We start from the raw sequence: 25,142 nt of genomic DNA, 5'->3' as shown, positions 1-25,142 counted from the left end.
AGAAACAAACCAACAAAACAAAGTAAAAATATGATAGCCATATGGGTAAAGCTATAGTACATCATATGTATGATTAATTGTTTAAAGCCATAAACAAATCCAGGAGCCAGGGACGGTCGGGCACTTCTGTAATTCCTGTTCTTAGGAGGCTGAGCAGGAGACCCGGGGTTCAAGATAGCCTGGGCTACACAATGAGACTCTGTCTCCAAAAAGCAAAACAAATAAAAAGCAAAGGAGCTGGAAGAGTGTGAGCGTGATGCTACCAGCACCACGGGGGGCGCTGGAGACAAGGCTCTCCCTGTGTCTTCTGCAGTTTGTCTAACCAGAACCTATACCCACCACGGTGGGCACTGGAGACGAGGCTCTCCCTGTGTCTTCTGCAGTTTGTCTAACGAGAACCTATACCCACCACGGTGGGCACTGGAGACGAGGCTCTCCCTGTGTCTTCTGCAGTTTGTCTAACGAGAACCTATACCCACCACGGTGGGCGCTGGAGACAAGGCTCTCCCTGTGTCTTCTGCAGTTTGTCTAACGAGAACCTATACCCACCATGGTGGGCACTGGAGACGAGGCTCTCCCTGTGTCTTCTGCAGTTTGTCTAACGAGAACCTATACCCACCATGGTGGGCACTGGAGACGAGGCTCTCCCTGTGTCTTCTGCAGTTTGTCTAACGGGAACCTATATTTCGCACTTAGGAAAATGTTAACGCAGATTTCTGAGGTGAAGAAGTTACCTGAGCTGTTGAGTGGGGCTGCAGCTGTCCCAAAGGTAGGCCACGGTCCAAAGGCACCTCACGGGGGTCCCGGGACTCAGAGGTGGGAAGAAGTGGGCAAGGAGTCAGTTTCCCTGGAAACAGGATCAGGAAAGGGTTGTTCCCCATGCACATCATACAGGATTTCTTGAACACAAGAACAGCAAACGACTTTTCAAAACCAAAGCAATTTCTACTCTCGAGAACTGGGGAGTACAGGTGAAGTGTGAGAGGTGCCACACCACCCCAGCAGAGCCCAGCAACACATGCGGTTTCCCAGCCTAATCCTAACCTGCAACACCAACCTGCAGACAGCTGCACAGATAGCAGGAGGGATTCATTTTTACCAACAGTCACTAAAACTGGCCTCGGGGCAGTGCATCAAAGTACGTATCTGCCTATACAGGACACACATGCACACACACACATACACACCACACACACACCACACACACACACACCACACATATACACCACACATACACACACCACACCCAACACCACACACATACACACCACACACTCCTCCCCCCACACCACACACTCACACACACATACACACCACACATACACATACACATACACACCACACATACACACACATACACACCACACACTCCTCCCCCCACACCACACACTCACACACACATACACACCACACATACACACACACATACACACCACACACTCACACACACACATACACCACACATACACACACCACACCCCAACACCACACACATACACAGCACACACACACTCCTCCCCCCACACCACACACTCACACATATACACCACACACACACACACACATACACACACCACACACATACACCACACATACACACATATACACCACACATACACACACCACACCCTCAACACCACACACATACACAGCACACACACACTCCTCCCCCCACACCACACACTCACACGCACACCAGACCACACCCCCAGCAGTCCCTGATGCTCTGGATGCTGAGGAGGAGGCCAGCCTGGACAACACAGCAAATCCCCTTTTTTAAAAAAATGGGGGTGGATGGGGCTAGAGAGAGAGCTCAGCTGTTTGGAGCACTTGTTGCTCTTAAGGAGGCCCTGTGTTCGGGTCCCAGCACCCACACAGTGGCTCACAACCATGTATAACTCTAATTCTGGTGAATCCAACACCCTCTTTTGACCTCCTCTGGCACCAAGAACATATATGGTACAGAGACATAAATGCAGCCTCAACACTCATACATATAAAATAAAATTAGAACCTAAAAGAGAGGGAAAAAATTAATGTGCATTAACTTAAAGCTAGGGCTGTAACAGACGGTTCTGTGCTCTTTCACGGAGGAATGATCTTAAAAGAAAAAGAACAATTTGATTTATTCATTTAACTTGATTTGTTTTAGGTTAACCTAAACAACTTGGAGGTCTTTTTGTTTTTTTTAAGCAGGTCTTGCTCTGTTGGCCAGGGTGACCCAGAGTTATCCATCTCCTGTGGCCTCCCATGTGCCACCTAATCTCACATAAAGACGATGGTTATCAGAGACACCTGGAACTTCCTCTATGTAGACCAGGCTGGCCTTGAACTCACAGAAGAAGAAGTAAAGCAAAGGAATGAAGATGAGGTGGCAGCTGATGGCCCCCCAGGAACTCAATAGCCACTTTAGAAGGCCCTGGAAAGTGACAGAAACACACACCCTACCACGGCGAGGTACACAGGGACAAGAGAGAAAGAGGAACAGCATTTAAAGGAACAAAGGCTGGAGTTTGTGTTTTTTCATCTTTCATGTGTGTACACATGGTTTTATTTTATGTGTGTAAAGATTATCTATGTGTGTGTGGAAATGCACGCATCTGTGTGCATGTGGACTCTGAGGTCCAAGGATGACCTCAGAAATTATTCTTTTTATTTTATTTTTTTAAATTAATTAATTTATTTATCTATTTATTTATTTATTATGTATCCAATATTCTGTCTGTGTGTATGTCTGCAGGCCAGAAGAGGGCACCAGACCTCATTACAGATGGTTGTGAGCCACCATGTGGTTGCTGGGAATTGAACTCAGGACCTTTGGAAGAGCAGGCAATGCTCTTAACCACTGAGCCATCTCTCCAGCCCCTCAGAAATTATTCTTGATGGCCCATTGACCTTATTCCTTGAGGCAGAGTCTCTCAACCAAACCCAGAGTTCACTGACACAGCCAAGCTCCATAGCTAGCTTGTTCTGGGGATCCCCTGTCTCTGGCTACCACATCAACTGGAACTGGGGATTCAAGTTCCAGTCCTCGTGCTTACTCACCAAGTACATAACCACTGAGCCGTTCCTAGTTGCTGTGGCTAGGTTTCCAAGAGGATGGAAAACAAACAAATCAATGTATCCCAAGATCAAAAACACATGGACTTTTATCAAGACAAACCAAACTGAGCCCCAGCTGCACGGAGCAACATAGAAGGGGAAGACAACAGACAGCAGTGGCCAGTGGTGTGCGGCAGACCCTTCTCCAAGGAGGACCAGACTGTGGCTGTTTAGGAGATGTGAGAAACTTCTCTAAAAAAGGTTGCAGGAACCAGGTTTGGCTTATTTATCTGTGATTCCAGCACGAGAGAGGCTGAGGCAGAAGGATTTTGGCCTGGGCTACACAGTGAGACCCTGCCTCAAAAGCAAAACCAAACACTGAAAGTTCTAGGTCCAGCTCAGCCGTGGTTCTGGACAGCAGCTGAGCCAGGATCCCTTTCAGACATGGAGACTGAGGAAGGCTCTGCCCACAAGGTTTTGCTAAAGCAAGAGCTAAAAGAAGAGCCTCAGAGGCTGAAATGCAAGTCTGGTTTCCTCCAAAGGAGGCAGCTGCTTTAGTGGAGTCTGCAGAGGCCAAGTGAAGAAGGCTGCCCCAGGGCCCAGAAGATACACAGCAGCAGGACACAGGGTTTATAACAGTTCATTCAAGTGGTCCATGTGGTGAGATTCTGTGCTAAGGCTATTTCTTCATAATTAGTGTATTTTTGCAGTAGGCTTCCGAATGCCATTGTAATCAAGTAACCACGTAGATCTGACAGCGTGTGCAGGCGTGTGTTAGGGAGCAGAACCACACCGATGTAACCACAGGGAAAAGCTATCTGAGGCCCTGTTACCATCACTAAACTTTTTGACTATGGCTGGTCTTGAACTCCTGACCTTCCTGCCTGGGCCTTCTGAGTGCTGGGATCATAGGTATAACTGCCGCCAACATGGAAGGCTTTCCCCAGATCATTCATGATGAATCACATTTTCATCAGCAGGGCTAGGGATGTAGCTCAGAGGCAGATTGCTTGACTGGCATGCACAAGGCCTGGGCTTGATACCTAGTAGATAAATCAGAAGTATAATAAAAATATAACAAAATAGAATGGGGAAAACCCCACAAAAATTGAAGATACACACGTAAAACAATGAGATGCTTTACTTATCCTGATTTCCTACTTTTTATGGGGCTGTGGTCAAAGGGGGATTCTAATTCTCTCCAGAGGAGTGGAGAGAGCAGGCTGTGGCAGACAGACACTAAGCTGCTGCCAGACAAGGAGAAACCCAGACGCCACCAACAGGCCACCGGAAGAAGGAAGAAATAAATGATACCATTGTTCCATCTCTTCTAGGAATTGGCTTGCTAAGGACTCCACGGGCACAGCATGCCCTGCTGGGAGGAAAAGCAGGCTGTGTACATCGTGTGCCTGTTAAGTCTTGGGATGAGGATGTGAGCTGAGCGTAAACAGACGTGGTGTGCACATGGACTGGAAGGGCAAACATATAGCAAACATACAACACATAACAGAGACAAAGAGGGGCTGACATCTTCAACAACATACAACACATACATACAACACATAACAGGAGACATACATACAACACATGACATACATACAACACATAACAGGAGACAAAGAGGGCTGGCATCTTCAACAACATACAACACATAACATACAACACATAACAGGAGACATACACACAACACATGACATACATACAACACATAACAGGAGACAAAGAGGGCTGGCATCTTCAACAACATACAACACATACAACAGATAACAGGAGACATACATACAACACATGACATACATACAACAACACATAACAGAGACAAAGAGGGGCTGGCATCTTTGCCAAGATGTGGACTAGCTCATTTAGGTTTTCTTATAATTTTTGTTTTGTGTTTTTTTAAATTTAGATTTATGTATTTATTTTATTTATGTGTGTGAGTGGTTTACTGCATGTATGCACACACATGCCTGGTGCAAAGGGATCAGAAGAGGGTATTAGACTAAAGTTATAGATGGTTGTGAGCCATCCGGTGGGGGCTAGAAGCAAACCCAGGTTCTCTGCAAGAGCAACAAGTGCTCTAAATGCTGAGTCATCGCTCTAATCCCTTGACTCAGTTTTTTATGTAAGGGTCTCACCCTGTAGCACAGTCTGGTTCCTGAATTAGTCCGCTTTGTGCTGGATTAAAACACTAGCTACCAGGTCTAGGAATGTATCTTAGTGCAGTGATTGCCCAGCATGTGTGAAGCCCTGGGTTTGATCCTCAGTTCATAGAAACTTGAGTGTGTTAGTGCAAGCTGGTAACCCAACTCAGTACCTGGGAGGTGGAGGCAGGAGGCTGAGAAGTTCAAGTCATTCTTGACTACATAGAGAGTTCTTTTGAAGCCAACCTGAGCTATATGAGACCTTGTCTCAAAAACAAAACAAAACAAACAAACAAAAACCCAAGGGATTTTAGAGATGGCTCAGCAGTTAAGAGCACTGGCTGTTCTTCCAGAGGACCCAACTTCAACTCCAAGTACCCACATGGCAGCTCACAATTGTCTGTAATTCCAGGTCTAGGGGATCTGACATCCTCACACAGACATACATGCAGGCAAAACACCAATGCACATAAAAACTGTATCTTCAAACAAACAAACAAGCGAACAAAGGCAGACGTCACAGACATTTCTAGAGGCCGGGAACACTGCTGGGCAGACACAGGGGAGAGAGTAGGAGGGAAAGGAGCCCCGTGTATCTGCTTTGCCTGGCCTGTAGTGACAGGCCTATATTTATAAACATTTATATATCTGTATTCCCAGGGCTGTGCTCCTTGGCTGATCTTGGCCTGGACCCTGCAGCAGGTACTGGGATCTGCACTTCAAACTCTGCTAGCTACTGAGTCACCTCTCTAGACCGTGTTTGGTTTTAAAATAGGGTTTCACACCACAGCCCAGGCTGCCTGGAACTTGTGGTCCTTCTGCTTCAGTCTTTGGAGTGCTGGGATCATAGGCTTGAGCCACTCTCCCCGGCTGTTTTACATTTAAAACAAACAAAATGAAAACAAACAAGCGAAAAATCCTGGGACTCAAGTATGGCTTGGTTTTTTGTAGGAAATCAACCGAGTAGACCTGGGGACACCCACAGAGGGCTGGCCTGGGACTGCCTTGGAGTGTCTGTAGATAAGTTGCCCAACCTGGGGACACCCGCAGAGGGCTGGCCTGGGGCCGCTTGGTGCTTGCCTCACAGGACCTCAGCTGTTCCGTGGCTGTTCCTTCCAGATGTGGCCAGAGCAGTGGGTCAAGGGACACCCAGTGCTGAGATGAAGCCCTGCCCTGTGCCTGAGGCGTCTGGTTGGCTCTGGTCCACCACCAGTGGCCACTGTGAAGCCTGCCTGCAACCCTCCCTCTGGCCCCAGGCTTGTGGCAAGCAAGCCAGGAAGCTTTTTCTTTTGGCCTCCCGTGGCAGAACCATGGCTCCAGCTTCCCTTCTCCATTGGCATGACCCCAGTGTGGCCTGGCCCACCAGCCTTGCCCAGGTACCTTTAGGGAGGCCCTGCTCTGCTCGGAGTCTGTTCCCCATTTCCAGGAGCTGCTCCTTTTCGAGGCTGAGGCTGAGTATCTTCTTAGCCGCGACCTTCAGCTTCCTTTGCAGATGTCGCACGGATACGGACTGTGGAGGCTGAGCCCCTTCCTGGGGGAGACTAGGGAACTCCGTCTGGTCCTTTGTGACCATGGGTCTCCAGTTACTCAGGCCCTGTACACAAAACCCAACCAAGAGACAGCCCTGAGGAGAGCCTGCTGGACATCATACAGGCTGGGAGATGGTGAAGTAGCCCACTGTATGGCCCACCAAGCGGCCCACCTGCCCTCTCGGAATCACCATGGCTGGGGGCTCGCTGGTGACACCTTACAAAGGAAAGTCAGTAGAGTGAGGACTCCCATGCTTTAACTGAGCTGGGAGTTGGGAACAGCACCCAGGTTTCAGTGAGCTATTTCTCTCCTAGGGGGAGGGTTGCATAGTTCTCAGCCTCCCCACCCCCTGCAAGCCCACAGCATTCTTTTTCCCATCAGCTCCTGCTGAGCTTTGTGTCTTTCAAGTGGAGACAATGAGAACTTATACTCAACCAGCACAGGGCCCTGCTCTGGAGGAAAGAAGGCCCCGTCAGCCTCCAGCAACACCCAGACCTGGGAAGCCTGAACCCTGTGTGGACACAGGGACCTGTGGCCAAGCTACTTCTCACTGCTATGGGCCCTATCTGCGTCTGCCCTCTGACCTGTGCTGACTGGACCTTCCCAATGTCCTCCTCCCCTGTTGCCCAAGGGCTGGCATGCCCTTCCCCTTCCTTCTCCTCTGGCTCACCCCTTCTCCACCTGCCTGTTAGAGTCCCCTTACCACCCCGTGGGTCGGCTGTGGTCTCCCTTCCCGGAGAAGGTACAGGAAGAAGCAAAGGCTGCTGGAGAGGAGGTCAAGCAGACACGAGCCCTTTGGAACCATGTGTCCCTCACTCAGCCCAGCCTGGACTTGGGGCCAACCCACACACCACAGAAATACAGTCACAACATTAAGGGGATACAGGCATGGGAGAACCAGGTTCTGACATGGCCACCTAGTCTTGACAGTTATGAGATGTCATGATGGTCAGCTGCTATTCTGAGTGCTAGAGCTCCAAGTCCCGGAACATCCTGCACGCCCTGCTCTGGTTTCCCGGTCCTTGCCAGGGCTGGCATGTGTTTGTGCCCTCTGGGTGCTACTGTTCCTCAGGTAGCCTGGAGTGTGTGGGTGATTGCGCCTGTAGGTGACTGCATTCAGGTGCTTCTGGCAGATGCTGCAGGCCACAGAGGACTGAGGGGCTGGCAGAAAGACCCAGCAGAGGGGTCAGAGAAGGTTCTGTGGACCTTCAGGACCAAGATAGGTAAGCAGTACACGGTGCTCCCAGAGTGTGCTGTTCTAGGCCCAGGCATCCCACACCTCAAGCGGCCTTCAGAATACAGAGGATTTCAGGTCTGGTAAGGGGGAGGCTGGGGCTCTACCTTGCAGGGGCTAGTCTAGTAGGAGGTTCCTGTCACTTTGAAGGTTGGGTGCTCTATAAAATAAAAGCTTGTCAGAAAGTGACAGCCCTGGTAAGGCGCAGCCCCTGATGTTCCCTGGGTCTAGAGCCCTTGTGTGTGACCACACAGGAGGCTCAGTGTGGCCTTGTTCCTGAGAGCACACTTGCCTGGAGGATATGGAATGATTTCCCTGGGCTCAGCTGTTAATAATTTTTATTTGGGCCAGGTATGGTGGCACATGTCTTTAATCCCAGAACTCAGGAGGCAGAGGCAAGTGGATCACTATGAGTTCAAGGCCAGCCTATTCCACATAGAAAATTCCAGGAGAGCCAGGGTTACACAGAGAAACCTTGTCTCGAAAAACCAATCCACAAAATAAGTATTTTACAACATGAGACACATTCAGAGATGTCTTTGACCCACAGCACTCAAGTAAACACTATGGCAACCCACTCCTTGGCACTTGTTCCAGGGCTGCGGACCCCACCCTGCCATCCATGACACTATCTTGGTATGGTGACAATCTGGACAGTACAGAAATCTGCAGAAATGTCTTTATGAGATTTGCCAAGGCCTAGACTGAAGTCCTTCAGGAGGCTGTGGTCAATGCCAGTGGACTCCATGGGTCACAGAGGCTCCTTCCCAGGCCAAGGCCAAAGCTTCCAGCAGCTAACACTCCCTCCAGCACAGGAGAGGAAGACAGGGGAGTAGAAATTAGTTGATGAAGGTGGCAGACGTGGGAGCAGGAGATACCTGGGCCTAAGCCCTGACTAAACAGCGGGCCCGGCCAAGGTCAGGCATGGAGGACCATGGCATTCTTCACAGGTACCCATGTGCACAGTGTTGCAAAGAGTGGACAGCTTCGCAGGCTCTTTGGTTGGGCAAGGGAAAGAAGACTACCCTTCCCCGTTTGTTTTTTGAGATAGGGGTTCACTTTGTAGCCCTGGCTGTCCTGGAACTCTCTCTGTAGACCAGGCTGGCCTTGAACTCACAGAGATCTGCCTGCCTCTGCCTCCCAAGTGCTGGAGTTAAAGATGTGTGCCACCACTGCCAGTTTAAGACTAGCCTTTGATAGAAGCTGAAAGGACAGTTGTCTCAGGCTCCTGCCTTGGGAACTGCCACTGCCCTGCTCACTACCCACCCAGCTCTCTGCACATAAGCTCTTCCTGAAGAATGGAGGGTGGGGGGAGACAGTGTGCCACACACTGCGGTTCTGCACGTCCCAGGAAATATTGGGGTACACTGATGATCCTGGTGACCTCCCCTGGCCTTCTGAGCATGTCCCTCCAAGTGGACTCCTGTCCAGAGCCCGGGACCCCCGGAGTATGAATGTGCAAGGATTTGCCCATAGCTGGAAGGTTCCCTGGTAGTCATTTGTATTCGATGGCATTGACATCTAAGTGTCCAGAGGAGCTAAACCCCAAAAGTGCATCTTGGGTGTTCCACTTAGGCGCAAATGCTAGTGTTCTGGTGCTGATGTTGGTCAAGATGGGTGTCCTTAGGTTTCTCCAGTGAGTTTTTCACCTTGTGATCAAGGTCAGCTGGACATGGAAGAGACACTGTGGCTGGAGACTGGGGCGCCGTGGTTCTCAGCAAGCCGCTGCCTCGAGTTTCACATCCGCACTCCATGGCCTTGTCTGCTGTGTCTACGCACTGACGTTCTGGTAGAGGGCCCACTTCACGTTTTCTTTATAAAGATTGTCTTGTTGTACCTGTCTGTCTGTCTGGGGTGCTGTGCATGTACGGCACGGTGTGCACATTGCAGAGGACAACTGTGGAAGCTGGTTCTCTCCTACCACGTGGTTCCAGACTGAGCTCGGGTCCTCAGGCTTGGCAGCAAGGGCCTCTACTGACGAGATCCTTTCTGGCCTCCATTTCTTCATGTACCTGCCCACTTGGCCAAGACCACTTGAGGATTTCCTATGAACTGGTGGACTGTAGTCTTTCCTGGCTGAGATGGTCAGTCGGAACCCTTCACAGCTAGCATCTGTATTGCCCTAATATATCTATTTGGAACTGGCGTTGTTCCCCTGATCCTGGGACTGGAGCAGGTGATTCTGGGTCAACCTCGGGACACGGGGAACGGGCACGTGCATGTCCTCTCCATTTATCTATACATTGGCAAGGATACCTGAGGACATCGTTTACCAGGTTCCAGCTTCCCTTGGAAGCACTGACTTCCTGGCCTCTCCTGCACACCTAACATCTGGTCCAGGTTGGGGACAGGCTGTGGCAGTGGCTGTCACCTTGGGGTCTTGTCCAGCAGGGGGGCCCAAGCTTCCTTGCTTCCTGAGCTTCACGACCTCACCGTGTGCCAAAACCATAGGTATGAAGACCCAACAGGAACGGGGAAGCCCGGTAACTGCTTTACACGCTGGGCCCTGGGCCTGCTGCCTTAACCCAGTCTGCCACTATTTACATTCAGTGTGTATTATTCAGTGCTGACCGACCTGTTCTCCCTGGACTGATGGATTGTGGAGAAGTCTGGGGGCTTGGGGAGGCCTAGGAGCAGAAGCCCTTAGGGACTAGCACTGCTCAGTACTTCAGTCCTGTGCTGGAGCCTCAGGCTCCCTCAGCTCCCAACCCTGCTCTGTTTCTTTCTCTGTTCCCAGAGGCTATCGACTGTGTTCCTGTTCTTGTAATGTGGTGTCATAAGGGCACACACTGTCTTCAGCTTCTCAGCTGAATGCCTTAAGACCTCTGGTGATTAAAGTCACCACTGACAACCACAGTGGCCATGGGCCACTATAGGTCAGCACAGGTAGTCAAAGGTGACCGTAAGTCATCATTGTCACTGCAGGTCAGTTGGCAGAGAGTCATATCACAGGTCATTCACTGCAGATTACAGCAGGTCAGGGCAGGGGCAGAAGGTCACCATAAGCCAGTACACATCGCCCCAATTACTGCAGGACTGACGGAGTCTCATGGGCACAGCCGGGAAAGTAGGGATGTCACCCTCCTACCCATGGTTCCACTGGGGCCTTCAATGGGAAGGGTGGGCTCTGTCAGAGGATTCCAGGGGGTCTCTGTGCTGGTCACAGTACCGACCAGATGCCGAGTGCCCTGGGGCCCCTCCTTTCACAGGCAGGCAAGGCCAGGTCTGTGCACCGTGCCTTCTTAGCCATCAGCCCAAACCTGTTTATGGAGAGAAATGCATTCTCTGCAGGGAGCCAAAGAGAGCATGGGCTCCAATCCAGCAGTAGTATGTCAAGTCAGAAATGAGCAGAGGTGTGGGTAGGCTCACAGAGGAAAACAGCGGAGGAGAAGAGGAGGCGTCTGCTTAGTCATCTCTCAACACCACCCTCTGGCCTCACAGATCAGGATCCAGCCTGTGCCAGCAAGCATGTGACAGCCAGGATGGAAGGAAATGGGCGCACTCATCCATGTCCAGCACCCACCTCTCTCTGTAGCTGCTCCCTGAGAGAAGGCTCTCCTTGGGGCTGGGGCGTCTTGAGATGCTTCCGTAGCTCAGCCACCTGCTTCTGCAGCTCCAAAACCTCCAGGTGCACCTGGTCCACTTCACTGGGGAGCTCGTGCAGGACAGTGACCGACTCCAGGGGTTTCTGCCACAGCTAGGCAATCAGTTCAGAAGGCAATGTTAGGAAGGGGTGGGGGCCTGTCCTAGGAAGGTGCAGGGGTGGAGCAGGGTCAGTGGCCGGTTTCTGCTCTGGCTGGACGTGATGATCTGCAAACCTGCCCTGTGTGCTGCACTTCTGTGCAGTCGATGCTAGACACCAAGGCTCACTGGCAAGCGTGTGAGAGAAAGCGGGTTACCATCCTTTCCCAAGCCCTAGTTCCCACCACAAGGGCAGATGGCAGCAGGGTGAGGCGGTGCACACCTTTAATCCTAGCACTTGGGAGGCAGAGGCAGGCGGATCCCTGAGAGATCAAGCCCAGCCTGGCCTACATAGTAAGTTTCAGGACAGCCAGGGTTCTGTAGTGAGACCATCTCAAAAGACCAAGAAGGAGATGAGAGGTAAGTGAGCATGATGGGAAGCTACGAAAGGCAGTGCCAGGCTAGGAACGCGGTTTAGCTGATAGAGTGCTAGCCTAGCATGCATGAAGCCCTGGGCTCAATTGCCAACACCGCATAAGCAGGGTGTAGTGGTACATGTCTGTAGTTCTGGTACTTGAGAAGTAGAGGCAGAAAGACCAGAAATTCCAGGTCATTCTCAGTAAGTGTGAGGCCAGTTTGGGTTACAAGAGAACCTATTTATTTATTTATTTATTTATTTATTTTTTATTTTTTTATTTTTTTTGGTTTTTCAAGACAGGGTTTCTCTGTGGCTTTGGAGCCTGTCCTGGAACTAGCTCTTGTAGACCAGGCTGGTCTCGAACTCACAGAGATCCGCCTGCCTCTGCCTCCCGAGTGCTGGGATTAAAGGCATGCGCCACCACTGCCCGGCTAAGAAAACCTATTTTTTTTAAAAAAAATAAACAAATAAAAGACAGTGAGAGAGGTGGCTGTGGTGAAAGGGGGGGGTTCAGGAGGAGCAGCTGCTGTCCACGGGTACCACAGAGGTGGACGTGGGTTCAGGAGGAGCGGCTGCCGTCCACGGGTACCACAGAGGTGGACGTGGGTTCAGGAGGAGCAGCTGCTCTCCACGGGTACCACAGAGGTGGACGTGGGTTCAGGAGGAGCAGCTGCTCTCCACGGGTACCACAGAGGTGGACGTGGGTTCAGGAGGAGCAGCTGCCGTCCACGGGTACCACAGAGGTGGACGTGGGTTCAGGAGGAGCAGCTGCCGTCCACGGGTACGTTAGCAGCAGCAGGATGACTGTGAGGACCCATCCTGAACCTTTAGCACCACAACACCAGCACCTGCAAGGCCCTAATGTGGCCGGGGCCAGGTAGGAGGAGATCCAGGCAGATGGGAAAACACACTTCTTTGTATTCTGGCTTCCCAGGCTAGGTGAAGGGAATTAAAATAATGCTTCTGTTCCAGGGATGCCTAAAGTTAACTCTGTGTGACTATCTTGTTTGGACAGTCACATACACACAGAAGAGGCGACCATTAGATAAACACTGTTAAATAAAAATGCAAACACTTGAAGGTAAACTTGTTTTATTTAGACAGTGTCTCACTCTGCAGCCCTGCCTCTCCTGGAACTCACTGTGTAAATCAGGCTGGCCTTAAACTCACAGAGATTCACCTGTCACTGCCTCCTGAGAGCTAGGATTAGAGGCGTGTGCCATCATACTTGACTGGAGGTAAATATTTTACCCAGCTTATTCTGTCTCTAATTATCAAAGTGAAATTAAAATGCTTTAAATTAAATTATTTTTTAGTAGTTTATTTAACTTTATTTTATGTGCTGTTAAGTTGGGAGCAGAGCCCTAGTCCTGGCCTGGGAGTTGCATTGGTTTGGACTCCAAATCCCAGGTCCTGACTCTCCCCCAGGGAGGGGTCAGGACCACTCCCACAAGGTATTTAAGGCGGCTCCCAGAGGAGAAACACGTGGTTTTCGGGTCTGCATGGGCTCCCTGCTTTTCTGTCTCCCTGCCATGCACTTGGCCACCCGAGAGCATCTTACTTAATAAAACGATGGGCATTTTGATTTGGTTTGATTTGACCTAATTGGATTTCTTGCGCCGGCAGAGCTGCCCTTTTCTTATTATTTTTACTTAACAGTGCATTGGTGTGAAGGTATCAGATCCTCTGGAACAACAGTTACAGATGGTTGTGCACTGCCATGTGGGTGCTGGAAATTGAACCTGGGTCCTCTAGAAGAGCAGCCAGTGCTCTTAACAGCTGCTCTTTCTCTCCAGACCCTAAATTAAATTCTTTTTTTTTTTTAAAAAGAGCCTTGCCACACTTTCTTTTTTTTTTTTAATTTATTTATTTATTATGTATACAACATTCTGCCTCTAACCGCATGCCAGAGGAGGGCGCCATATGTCAGTACAGATGGTTGTGAGCCACCATGTGGTTGCTGGAATTGAACTCAGGACCTCTGGAAGAGCAGCCAGTGCTCTTAACCTCTGAGCCATCTCTCCAGCCCCCCTAAATTAAATTCTTATTTCTTGTCTACAGCATTGAAATGTGTGTGTGTGTGTGTGTGTGTGTGTGTGTAAGTGGGTTTACATGTGTGTGCATTTGTGGTTGTTATTGTTGCTGCTGTTTTGAGATAGGGTCTCATGTATCCCAGGCAGGCCTCTAACTCTCTGTAGCCATGGATGACCTAGAATTTTTGATCCTCCTGCCTCTATGTTATGAGTGTTGGGACTACAGACACTTAGCACCATATCAGGCTTACCTGCGAACAATCCATAGCCACCCATGAGATAAACCAGCGACTGCACAGCACAGTCCTTTGTTCTGAAGGAAAGAGAAGTTGGGAAGACACCCAAAACACCTAAGGTCAATGAGGTCACTCCTGGCACCTCTCAGAAGCTGCACCTGTGTCCAAATCTGGACTGTTCTTCAGTAGGAATGCTTGCACAACCTGAGTGTTAAGAGCTAGTCTCACCTTCTTTTTGAGCTGTGTCACCAGCAGGTTCAAGAGATGCACTCTGTCTCCGAGTTTTCTGAGTGCTAACGCGACAGATGCCTGGCCTGTCAAAGCTGCTCCTGCAGAGAACACTTGCAGTCAGCTCAGATCTCAGAAACAAAAGCAGTCTCCCTGGGGAGCTGAGCCTCCTTTCCCACAGAGGCTTACTGAAGCTTCTAACTGACTTCAAGGTAAATACGCCCATCCCTGAATCAAAGGGCTCGGTCCCCACAAAGACCAGAGATGCAGGGAGTATGTAGTACATCCTAGAACGAGAGGAGGACTAAGGGATGAAATCAGCCTGACCACGTCACAATGACTTTCCCTAAAATCCAGGACGTTTCGAGCAGAACGGTAAAGCGGCTTTAAGGAATTTATGTAAATCTGTCTTTTCAAGGCAGCTCACAGCTCCTAGGCCTGATGACTCAGGAGTCAATCTGCAGAGTGAGTTCAAGGCCAGCCTAAGCTACTTAGTGAGAATGTTTCAAAAATAAAAACCTGGCTGTGGGGGTGGTGGTGGTGGTGCTGGAGAGATGGCTCCGGGATTATGAGCAGTGGCTGCTCTTCCAGAGGACCAAGGTTTGGTTCCCAGCACCCATATGGCAGTTCACAATCATCTGTGACTTCAGTTCCAGAGACTCTGACACCCTTTCCTGGCTCCTGCAGTCACCAGGCACACTGTGGTACAGATACACACATGAAGGCAAAATACCCATACATGTGAAAAAAAAAAGCCCCTCCGAAAATCAAACTGGCTGTGGTTAGGGCTCAGGGGCAGAGAGCTGGCCAGTGTGTGCCAGGCTCTAGGTTCCATTTCTAGCACTGCATAAGAAATGAAAAAGCACATTTATAGCATTAGGTGCATATCTTAGAAATAAAAGATCAACACATGAATCTAGAAGAAAGACAGAATAAAATTAACATTAAATACTGAGGAAATAGAAATAACGTGTCCTCTAATATCAACAAAACCAATGATCAGCTTTTGTAAAGGTAATAAGCGAAGAAATAAATAACTACACACTCTCTAGTAGGACACCAAGAGAACAGAAATGTTCAGTATGATGCACGGTGAAAACTCTATGGACATTGAAGACTCAGGAGAGACTGTGCAGTTATATGGTCTCAGCTACGCAGAAAGCTGAGGCAGGAGGATCACAGTCTCAAAGAAGAAAATGAACAAAACATATAGGATAAGAAACTTCATCGCAGAAGTTTGAAAACTTGAGGAAATGGATAATTTCTTAGTATAATGTACCAAATATATATAGAAAGAAAATATGGCCATGTGGTAGTGGCACAGGTCTTTAATCCCAGGTCAGCCTGGTCTGAGGGCTACACAGAGAAGTCCTGCCTCAAAAAATCAAACAAAACAAAACAATGGCCGGGCGGTGGTGGCACACGCCTTTAATCCCAGCACTCAGGAGGCAGAGGCAGGTGGATCTCTGTGAGTTCGAGGCCAGCCTGGTCTACAAGAGCTAGTTCCAGGACAGGCTCCAAAACCACAGAGAAACCCTGTCTCAAAAAAAAAAAAAAATGTATATGAAGAGTCCCTTAACTACGAATAAACAAATCAAGTTTCAAATCTTCCCGTAAGAAAAACTCTGGGGCCTGGTGATTTCAAAGTTGAATTCTACAAACAGTTTAAGAAAGACTTATCTGGTCACTCCTATCTCTCCGGCCAGAGCAGTCCTGGTTCTAAACTGTGACCCAATCGTTGCAAACAGGAATGAGATGACAAGCCTGTCTTACTTCTGACCCCAACTCTGGCTGTTCTCCATGAAACGCTGGCAAGCCAGGTGCAGCAGCCATCGGGAAGCTGCACCAGTTTCTGGGTTCCTTCCTGGGAAAGGGTGGTGTGACAGGGACAGAGGGGCACCCGCATTGTCTGCTCTCTATCACCACCCAGCACACAGACGACTCTGGGCGGTAAAGCAGAGAGCGGTGGGGCTGACCCACAGAAGCTTCCATCTGTCCTTGCTCAGATACCAGGGGAATGCACCCTGTACCCACGTCCCCTCCTTCTTACTAAAGAATGGAGAGAAGGCCCAAGGCAAGCCTGTTCCAGGAAAGATGCCTGTCCTCCTGCCCCACGGCCACAGCACTCCACACCAAGGACAGAACACTCCTGGGAAGGGCCTGTGGACAGAAGTCTGTGGAAAGCCCCGAGGGGCCCAGGGACATCAGACAGCTAGCACTTGGCAGTGTGAGCGCTGTTCAGAACTCCAGGGTCTCTCCGAGGCCATAACTGACCACCACCATCTGTTTACGGCCAGTCTGGAGTATTTCATCGTAGACGTTTGATGCTGATGTCCCTCATAGGCTAAGATATTTGAATACCTGGTCCCCAGTCGAGGGCACCGTTTCCATGCAGGTTTAGGATACATGACCGGAGGCGCCCTTTCTCGGTTGCCGCACCCGTCTGCGGCCTCAGCCTCGTCTGTACAGTCTCTAACCCTCTGCAATTGCAGCCAGAACAAATGCTTTCTGCTGTAAGGCCCAGTTTTTGGGGTCCTGTCATGGCAGCAGAAAAGCAATGGATACATTCACCATGACAGCCAGGGCAGACGAGGATTCCAAAGGCCCGGGAAAAAAGATGTCCATGCTCTCCAATGCACTAGGGACAGAATGTGCCAGACAGCCTCTAGGATGGCCAAACAGGGAGAGGCTGCCCTGCAAACTGCACGGAGGGCGAACGGCAGAAGCACTGTGAAGTCCGGCATTGTCCACCGACACGCAACATAGGCCAAATGCGCATGCGCATTTCATTCCACTTACATGAGGAAACAGCTCTCACCTAACACGGGGACTTCGGAGGACCCCTGGTTCTGGAGATGGGGTGTCTGAAGATGATGAACACTGTGGAGCTAGGCATGCATTTGTAAGATTTGCCTCAGGGATTCACCTTAATTTCACACAGTGAGCACAGGGTTTGGGTAGCCAGGGGCTCTCACCAGCTGCTTCTGCGGAGCTGTGGGCACCAGGCTGTGGGTTGGCAGTGGGCAAGGCCACCGTCACTGGCTCTCCGACACCTCGCTGCTGCTCTTCCAGGGCTTTCAGCTTGTGCTTTAGGTTCTGCATTTCTGCTTCAAGCACCAGAACATAATCTGCCGAGACACCAGGGAACATGGCACACGCTCACCGGCGTCACTGGCCTATAGTTTCGGCTGCAGGGCTTGAAGGCAGCCTCCGACCCTGCCCTCTCTTGCCCCAATTCTCAGCCTAGCCCCTGTATCCTCCAGGAAGGTTCTGGGGCCAGGAGGAAGAACTTGCCTGTCTTCCTTTGGCTTTGGCCATAGAGGGCACAACTCCCACACCAGGGATCAGACCCTTGGAAGCAGCCATGGTGCCTGCTAGGAACTAGGCAAAGGTGGGGCTGCCAGCTCAGATCCACCTCAGGATGTTCCTCTTGCGGAAGGTCTGGCCCCCAGCCTTGCCGCCAGTGCCTCATTCTGCCCAGTCTGATGGCTTCCCAGGTCCATCAGATATGTGCCTTGCACTTTCTCCTCCATGTCACCAAAGAAACACTGTTTCTCTTGGAGGACCAGCAAGTGCCGAGTTTTGCAGTGGTTTACGAGAGGGTGGCTACGGTGAGAGACTGGGGTGAGAAGCTTGTCTGGGGCTCCTGCTCTCACCACACCACTCACCCCTCCTTACAGCTACATCCTCTCACCTGGAGGGGCTGGATCTCCTCCAGCCTGGGGATCAGGGCTTGGCTCCGAGCACTCTTCCGGTTGAGCAGAAGGAAGATGGCAGCTCAGCATTTCCATCTCTCGCCTCATCTGTGCAACAGCGTTCCGCAGACCCGCATTCTGCTCCTGCAGCCTCTGGATCTCACTAGATGGAGACTCTTTCCTCATTTCTCCTTCATGCTGCTGTGGAGGTACCTGCCAACCACACACACCCAAGGAGAATAGTTAAGGACACAAAAGAGGAGGTTCTCTGCTTAAATCCAGCTTGGAGCCATGCTACTCCACATCTGTCCTCTAGACACTATCCTCTGAGTGTAACGGCCACCATCTTTATCAGAGAAGCTGTTATTTGCAAGAGACCCCCTCCCCCGCCAAGATTAGGCTTGCCAACCGCTGACACCCCACAGGTGGGAATGGTGGCTCACTGGGCTTCCCCGACATTCTGGCCCCCACTCCTGCATTCCCCACCCACCACTATGCGATCTGGCCTTCACTGCTCATGGTCTAGAAGTGTGTCAGGGTATATATGGACCGTGGAAGGTTAACTGAAGAGAAGGGGTCCATCTGTACAGCTATGGGAAGTCAGTGGCCACACTGGGGCAAAACTGGTACTAAGAAGGCCATGGCTTTCCCTGTGTTCATGGAAGTAGCTCATTCATGATCTGTGTGTAAGCCCCGCAAACTCTTTGGTTTCCCAGGTTGGGTCAATAGAACTGTACTTTAATTTGTCATCAAGCCTATACAGTGGGGGTAGATGCTTGGTTCCCACGACACAATGATCCTCCTCACCCACAGGCACGTGCCTCGAGAGGCATCGGTTCGTGATGCACCATGATAGAGTCTTTCAGTAGCTGGAGTCACAGGGGCTAGGGAGGAGGGAGGGGTTGAGGAAACTCTGGAGGTGGATGGTGGTCCAGTCTCATGCCCGTGTTCAGTGTGCCAAAGGCTTTAAGGGGTTTACGCAGCTTTCATACAGCACAGAGCACATCTGAGGCGGAGCGTGGGAACTATGCACGCAGCAGAAAGCATCCAAAAAGGATCAGATTTTAGAGCTCCTGGGGCTGGGGAAACACGAGGTGCAGCAAACTGACACCCAGAACAAGAAGGGAAAGAGATGAATTTGGCCAGAGGTATTTCAAAGTCCCCCTCAGTGCAAACTGAGACTCAAGAGTGACCTGTTAGCAGCTTCTCTGGTCATAAGCCAGGCAAGACCTGGCACAGGTGGTCCTAGCTGGTCTTTTGAGGAAGAGACATGAATGTGTCTAACAGCACATCTTTAATATATATATATTTTCATGTTACATGCATGACTGTTTTGACTGCAAATATACATACACACACACACACACACACACACACACACACACATACACATACATCACAAATACACTACTTCTGTGCCAGAAGAGGGTGCTGGATACCGGAACTGAAGTTACAGACGGCTGTGAGCTGCCGTACGGTGCTGGGAACTGAATCTGGGCCCTCTGTAAGGGCAGCAAGAGCAGGAAGAGCTCCTGACTGCTGAGCCGTCTCTCCAGCCTCCCTCAACCCCAGCCCAACCGCAGCATTTTAACCGTGCTTGTGAACAATCTAACACCCTGCTAGGAAATGATCCCAAAATGGGCAGGCCTCCCATGTATGTCAGTCAGCCGCGGCATATCGAGTTGAGTTGCAGTAAGATTTGGAGGAGGAAAGGGTAGGAAGAGGGGAAAGAAGGGAGGAGGGAAGAGGAAACAGATCAGGCTGGAAAAAATTAATACATAATAAAAAAGAAATTAAAAAAGAAAATGATTCAGGAAACTAAGGCATGTCATGTCTCCGTTTAGATTGTGTTTCTGAGAAATCTCTATGCAGCAGAAATATTTGTGGTAGAATTTAAGGAAAAGATGAACTTCCTAGTAAAATGCTCAGCTCTGCCCCCTCCAGCTACAGGTCCCCCACCCATGCTCAGCCCACTCCATCCCATCTGTCTGCCTACCCCTCAAGCGCGTGGCGTGGATTTCCGGCAAAAGTACCGCCCTCCAGGGACAAGTGCCAACTTCCTGAGGCTGAGAGACTGAGCTGGGTGTGCTCTAACCCTGTGTGACCTCAAGGGTTGTGCTGCTAACTACAGCCACCCCCACTTAAAAATTACATTCTCTGTGTGTGTTTGTGCGTATTTATACACACGCCATAGCCTGCATATGGAAGTCAGAGGAAAACCTGAGAAAGGTGATCCTCTCCTCCCACAGTGGGTCTTGGGGATCAAACTCAGGCCTCCACGCCGACCAGCAAGCACCCTTACCCAGGGAACCATCTCACCGGCCCAACTGCAGCCTTTAAAGTTGCTGTCAGCTCTCTGACTCCTAGAACAGAACTTTTAACCCTGGCCCTGGCTCACCAATGCTTTTCTTCAGTCAGGCTGACTGGATGTGTGGCCCATGGCTCACAGCCTTCCAACCCCACCTCCTCTTAGGCCAGCTCAGCTTTCAGCAGCACTCAGCCTCTCCTTTATTGACTGTGGAGACCCCTTTTCTCTGGGAAGCAGAGACACACTACAGGAGCCTGGTCACCTCTGTGTCACCTCACATCTGCAACACCGAGTCGGCTAAGAGCCTGTCTGGCTTCAGGCTGGCTGCATCGCTCCCTCTTGGGGTCCCCAAGGTGACAACTCTGGAGCACAAGGGCCACCATTTGATCTGCTGTAGACAATGAGTAAAGCCCTACATCTCAGGTGCTCCTAGCGGGGCCTGCAGAGGGCCCTGCTCTGTAATACTCAGCAGCATCTCCAGTCCTGACGTTTGCAGCTCGCCAGTCAAGGCAGGCTGGAAAGCCTTCATTCAGTCCAAACTTATGTAATGCTGCCAGTCAGGAGCTGGTGAGCGCTCTCCATGCTGAGTTCTGGTCCATCACTCCACTCCAAAGTTGTGCCTGAGTTTGTGCATGCATTCAGATTCTGGAAACTGTTGTGGTCACTTTGGCTCTTGGGACCTCAGCCAGATACTCTGTCCAAGATCAAGGGTGCACTTAAGGGGTGGGTGGGTGTGGATTGTTCCTGACTACAGAGCACACTTCTAAAGTTTATTGTTTACTTAACAAAGAAACTAGCCAACTGATAGCCCTTGCTGACCTGCTTAGCTGGTACTTGGAGACAAATGTCTTTTTTTGATTGCCAGCCTAGGGGAAAAGTACAAGAAAGTTTCCAGTAAGGGACCATTGATGAAAATAAGCACCCTTTTCTTGTCATTTTCTAGAGCTTTCCTGTGTTCATACTGGGGAGCACTTCATATATGATTTCATGAAAGCCTGTGGGATAAGAGGTCATGGCTACCAAAGATATCCACTCCCTCACTGTCTCCTTCCTCCTCCTTTTTCCAAGGCAGGGTTTCTCTGCGTAACAGCCCTAGCTGTCCTGGAACTCGCTCTGTAGACCAGGCTAGCCCCAAACTCACAGAGATCCACCTGCCTCTGCCTCCCAAGTGCTGGGATTAAAAGCGTGTGCTAACATGGCACAGTTTTGAATGGCATTCTCTTAGTGATTGAGAGGGGAGGGCTTAGCCCATTATGGGTGGGGACACGTCTGGGCTGGTGGTCCTAGTTCTATAAGAAAGCAGACTGAGCAAGCTAGAGGGAGTAAGCCAGTTAAGTTGCAACCCTCCATGGCCTCTGCATCAGCTCCTGCCTCCAGATCCTGCCCTGTTCGAGTTCCTGCCCTGACTTCCTTCAGTGATGGACTACGATGTAGAAGCATAAGCCAAACCCTTTTTCCCCCAACTTGGGTCTGGCCATGGTGTTTGATCACAGCAATAGTAACCTTACCTAGGACAGAAACCGGTACCAGGATAATGAGATATCACTGTGACAGACCTGACATTGTGTTTTGGGGAGGGTTGTGGAAGGACTTTGGAACTTTGGGCTAGAAAAGCCATTGAGTGTTGAGAGCTCAGCAGGCTGTTCTGTAGGAGCTGGGAAGACGAGAGAGAGAGAGAGAGAGAGAGAGAGAGAGAGAGAGAGAGAGAGGGGGGGGGGGGGAGGGGAAATGTCGGGAGCAGTGCAGACCATGGAGGCCTGGCCTGTGGGAGTTTAAAGACTCTGCTGGGCCATTTGTTATTCTAATTAAGAGGCCGTGTTTCTGGTCAGCTGGGGTTGAAGAATTGGGATGATTAAGAGGAGACCAGCACCTTTGCTTCACAATTGATGGGATAATTGATGCTGGTCACCTGATGCTGAGAACTGAGAGGTTAAGAAGAGACCAGCATCGCTAAGGTGAAACCTGGGAAGTGTTTCCTGAGGGCACAGAGAAGCTGTGTTCCAGAGTCAGCCAAGGTTGTACCTGGTGCTGGCGGCCTGATGTGGTCATGTGTGAGTGTCACCGAGGTGTGACTGGATGGCAGGCATGGAGGGACGGAGAGCAGCTGAGGTGAGGCTGAAGCTGAGGCCCCAGCAGCAGTCAGTGGCCCAAGACTAAAGGGGTCACACCACGAAGACTGCAGCCCAGGTGCAGCAGAAGGTTCAGGAGTTTGCAGATGTCAGAACCATGGGACGACCACAGTAGCAGTGGAGCGGAGCCTGCCCCAGCTTAGAATACAAGTTGTGTGTGCAGCAGAGGGTGGGGCTGGAGAAGCGACCCAAACCCATAGTTGTGAGGCTTTGGACTTTTTTTTAGACTTTGGGTTTTAAATGAGGCTTGGGATTTTTAAACAGGCTGAACTGTGTGTATGTATGTGTGTATCTGTGAACAAAGCCGTACAGGTATGTTAGTGCCCGTGCTCTCTGGGGCCAGAGATAACAGATCCCCTGAAAACGGGAGTTATAGGTAGGTGCTGGGAATTGAACTTGGGTCCTCTGTAAGATCAGGATGTGCTCTAACCACTGAGCTATCGCTCCAGCCCCAGGCTGAACTTTGCTTTGTTTTTGTTTTTCAAGACAGGGTTTCTCTAGCTTTGGAGCCTGTCCTGGAACTAGCTCTGTAGACCAAGCTGGCCTCGAACTCACAGAGATCTGCCTGTCTTCTGAGTGCTGGGATTAAAGGCGTGCGCCACCACCACCACCCAACCAGGCTGAACTTTTAAAGTGTTTGAATTTGTAAGACTAGCGGACTTTTATACATATACACATGCATATACATACTTATATGTGATGTTTATATTAATGTTTGATTTTGGGGATGAACAAGGAAAGGTTAGGTTTGTGGCTTAGCAGTGATGTGTTTGTGTGTCAAGCTGGCAAGGGATAGTTGTGCTGGGCAGTTTTATGTCAGCCTGACACAGACTAGAGTCATCAGGGAGGAGAGAACCTCAATTGAGAAAATGCCTCCATAAGGTCAGGCTGTAGATACACCTGTAGGGCATTTCCTTAGTGATTGATGGGAGGGCCCAGCCCTCTGTGGGTGGTGCCATCCTTGGGCTGGTGGTCCTGGGTTCTATAAGAAAGTAGGTTGAAGCTGGGTGGTGGTGGTGGCATGTGCCTTTAATCCCAGCACTTGGGAAACAGATGGATCTCTGAGTTTGAGGCCAGCCTGGTCTACAGAGTGAGTTTCAGGACAGCCAGGGCTACACAGAGAAAACTGTGACTCAAAAAAACAAAACAAACAAAAGTCCTGAAAGAGTGTCATCCTAAGAGCAGCCTTATCTTCAGATGGGCACGATTAGGGGAGCCCGATGAGGCCTGCCTGCCGGAGGACTAGCCCAGGCTTGGCTCTACAGAGTCTGCGGGAGTTCCTCACAGCTTCAGGACAGACGTCCATGAACTAGGTCCAGATGAATTTATCCTCTCCTGCTATGCAGGCCCACGCCTGACACTGCGCTTCCTGTAAATGCCTGCAGAGATCTGTGCCAGGCCACGTCAGGCCACGTCGGCCTCTGATGTGTGCTCCTGGTGCTCCTGGTGTTCCTGGTTGTAAGTCTGTCACTCCAGTCTGGTGTCCCTGGTTGTAAGTCTGTCACTCCAGTGTCTGGTGCTCCTGGTTGTAAGTCTGTCACTCCAGTCTGGTGCTCCTGGTTGTAAGTCTGTCACTCCAGTCTCTGGTGTCCCTGGTTGTAAGTCTGTCACTCCAGTCTGGTGTCCCTGGTTGTAAGTCTGTCACTCCAGTCTCTGGTGCTCCTGGTTGTAAGTCTGTCACTCCAGTCTGGTGTCCCTGGTTGTAAGTCTGTCACTCCAGTCTCTGGTGTCCCTGGTTGTTAAGTTTGTCACTCCAGTCTGGTGCTCCTGGTTGTAAGTCTGTCACTCCAGTCTCTGGTGTACCTGGCTGTAAGTCTGTCACTCCAGTCTCTGGTGCTCCTGGTTGTAAGTCTGTCACTCCAGTCTGGTGTCCCTGGTTGTAAGTCTGTCACTCCAGTCTCTGATGTCCCTGGTTGTAAGTCTGTCACTCCAGTCTCTGCCATCACATGGCCACCCTGTGCATCTGTGTGTCCTCTAAGGCTATCTTACATCCCAGAGTACAAACAAGCAGCCAGGCTCCCGTGGCTCCCATGGCTGGACGATTCCCATGCAGCAGGGGTGGGGTCCTCACAGATGCACTCTGGCTTTGTGTGCTAAGAGTCAATGCGGGGAAGAAACTGTTCCTGGGCTCTGTGTGCCCCGCAGAATGACTGTGGGGATGAGTGTGTGCAGGGACGGATTACCATTATTTGTGGTATTGGGAATCAAATCTGGGGCCTGGATCATGCGAGGAAAGTGCTCTCTGTGTCCTTGCCTAGTAGCATTTTTTTCATTTGTTTCTGATTGGCCTAGAGAGCCTATGTAGTCCATGCTGGCCTAGAGAGCCTATGTAGTCCATGCTGGCCTAGAGAGCCTATGTAGTCCATGCTGGCCTAGAGAGCCTATGTAGTCCATGCTGGCCTAGAGAGCCTATGTAGTCCATGCTGGCCTAGAGAGCCTATGTAGTCCATGCTGGCCTAGAGAGCCT

At 50.5% G+C, this 25,142-nt stretch overlaps 1 protein-coding gene across 1 annotated transcript in view; it reads right to left on the bottom strand.

The window, feature by feature from the left end:
* Positions 1-25,142, bottom strand: part of LOC121444057 (coiled-coil domain-containing protein 57-like) — a 94,924-nt gene that overhangs the window by 35,703 nt on the left and 34,079 nt on the right. Inside the window, exons 11-16 of the mRNA XM_041645801.1 lie at positions 18,238-18,451; positions 17,519-17,671; positions 14,544-14,644; positions 11,471-11,644; positions 6,564-6,777; positions 735-847 (exon numbers count right to left, since the gene is read on the bottom strand). Coding sequence (XP_041501735.1) covers positions 735-847; positions 6,564-6,777; positions 11,471-11,644; positions 14,544-14,644; positions 17,519-17,671; positions 18,238-18,451 — 969 coding nt within the window. The remainder of the gene's footprint in view (positions 1-734; positions 848-6,563; positions 6,778-11,470; positions 11,645-14,543; positions 14,645-17,518; positions 17,672-18,237; positions 18,452-25,142) is intronic.

Source organism: Microtus oregoni, unplaced genomic scaffold (assembly GCF_018167655.1).
Source record: "Microtus oregoni isolate MIOR12 unplaced genomic scaffold, Mior012 000117F_ref0000505, whole genome shotgun sequence".
In the NCBI taxonomy this organism is placed as follows: domain Eukaryota; kingdom Metazoa; phylum Chordata; class Mammalia; order Rodentia; family Cricetidae; genus Microtus; species Microtus oregoni.
Note: the sequence above shows the minus strand (reverse complement) of the source record. Positions and strands in the feature narration are given on the sequence as shown.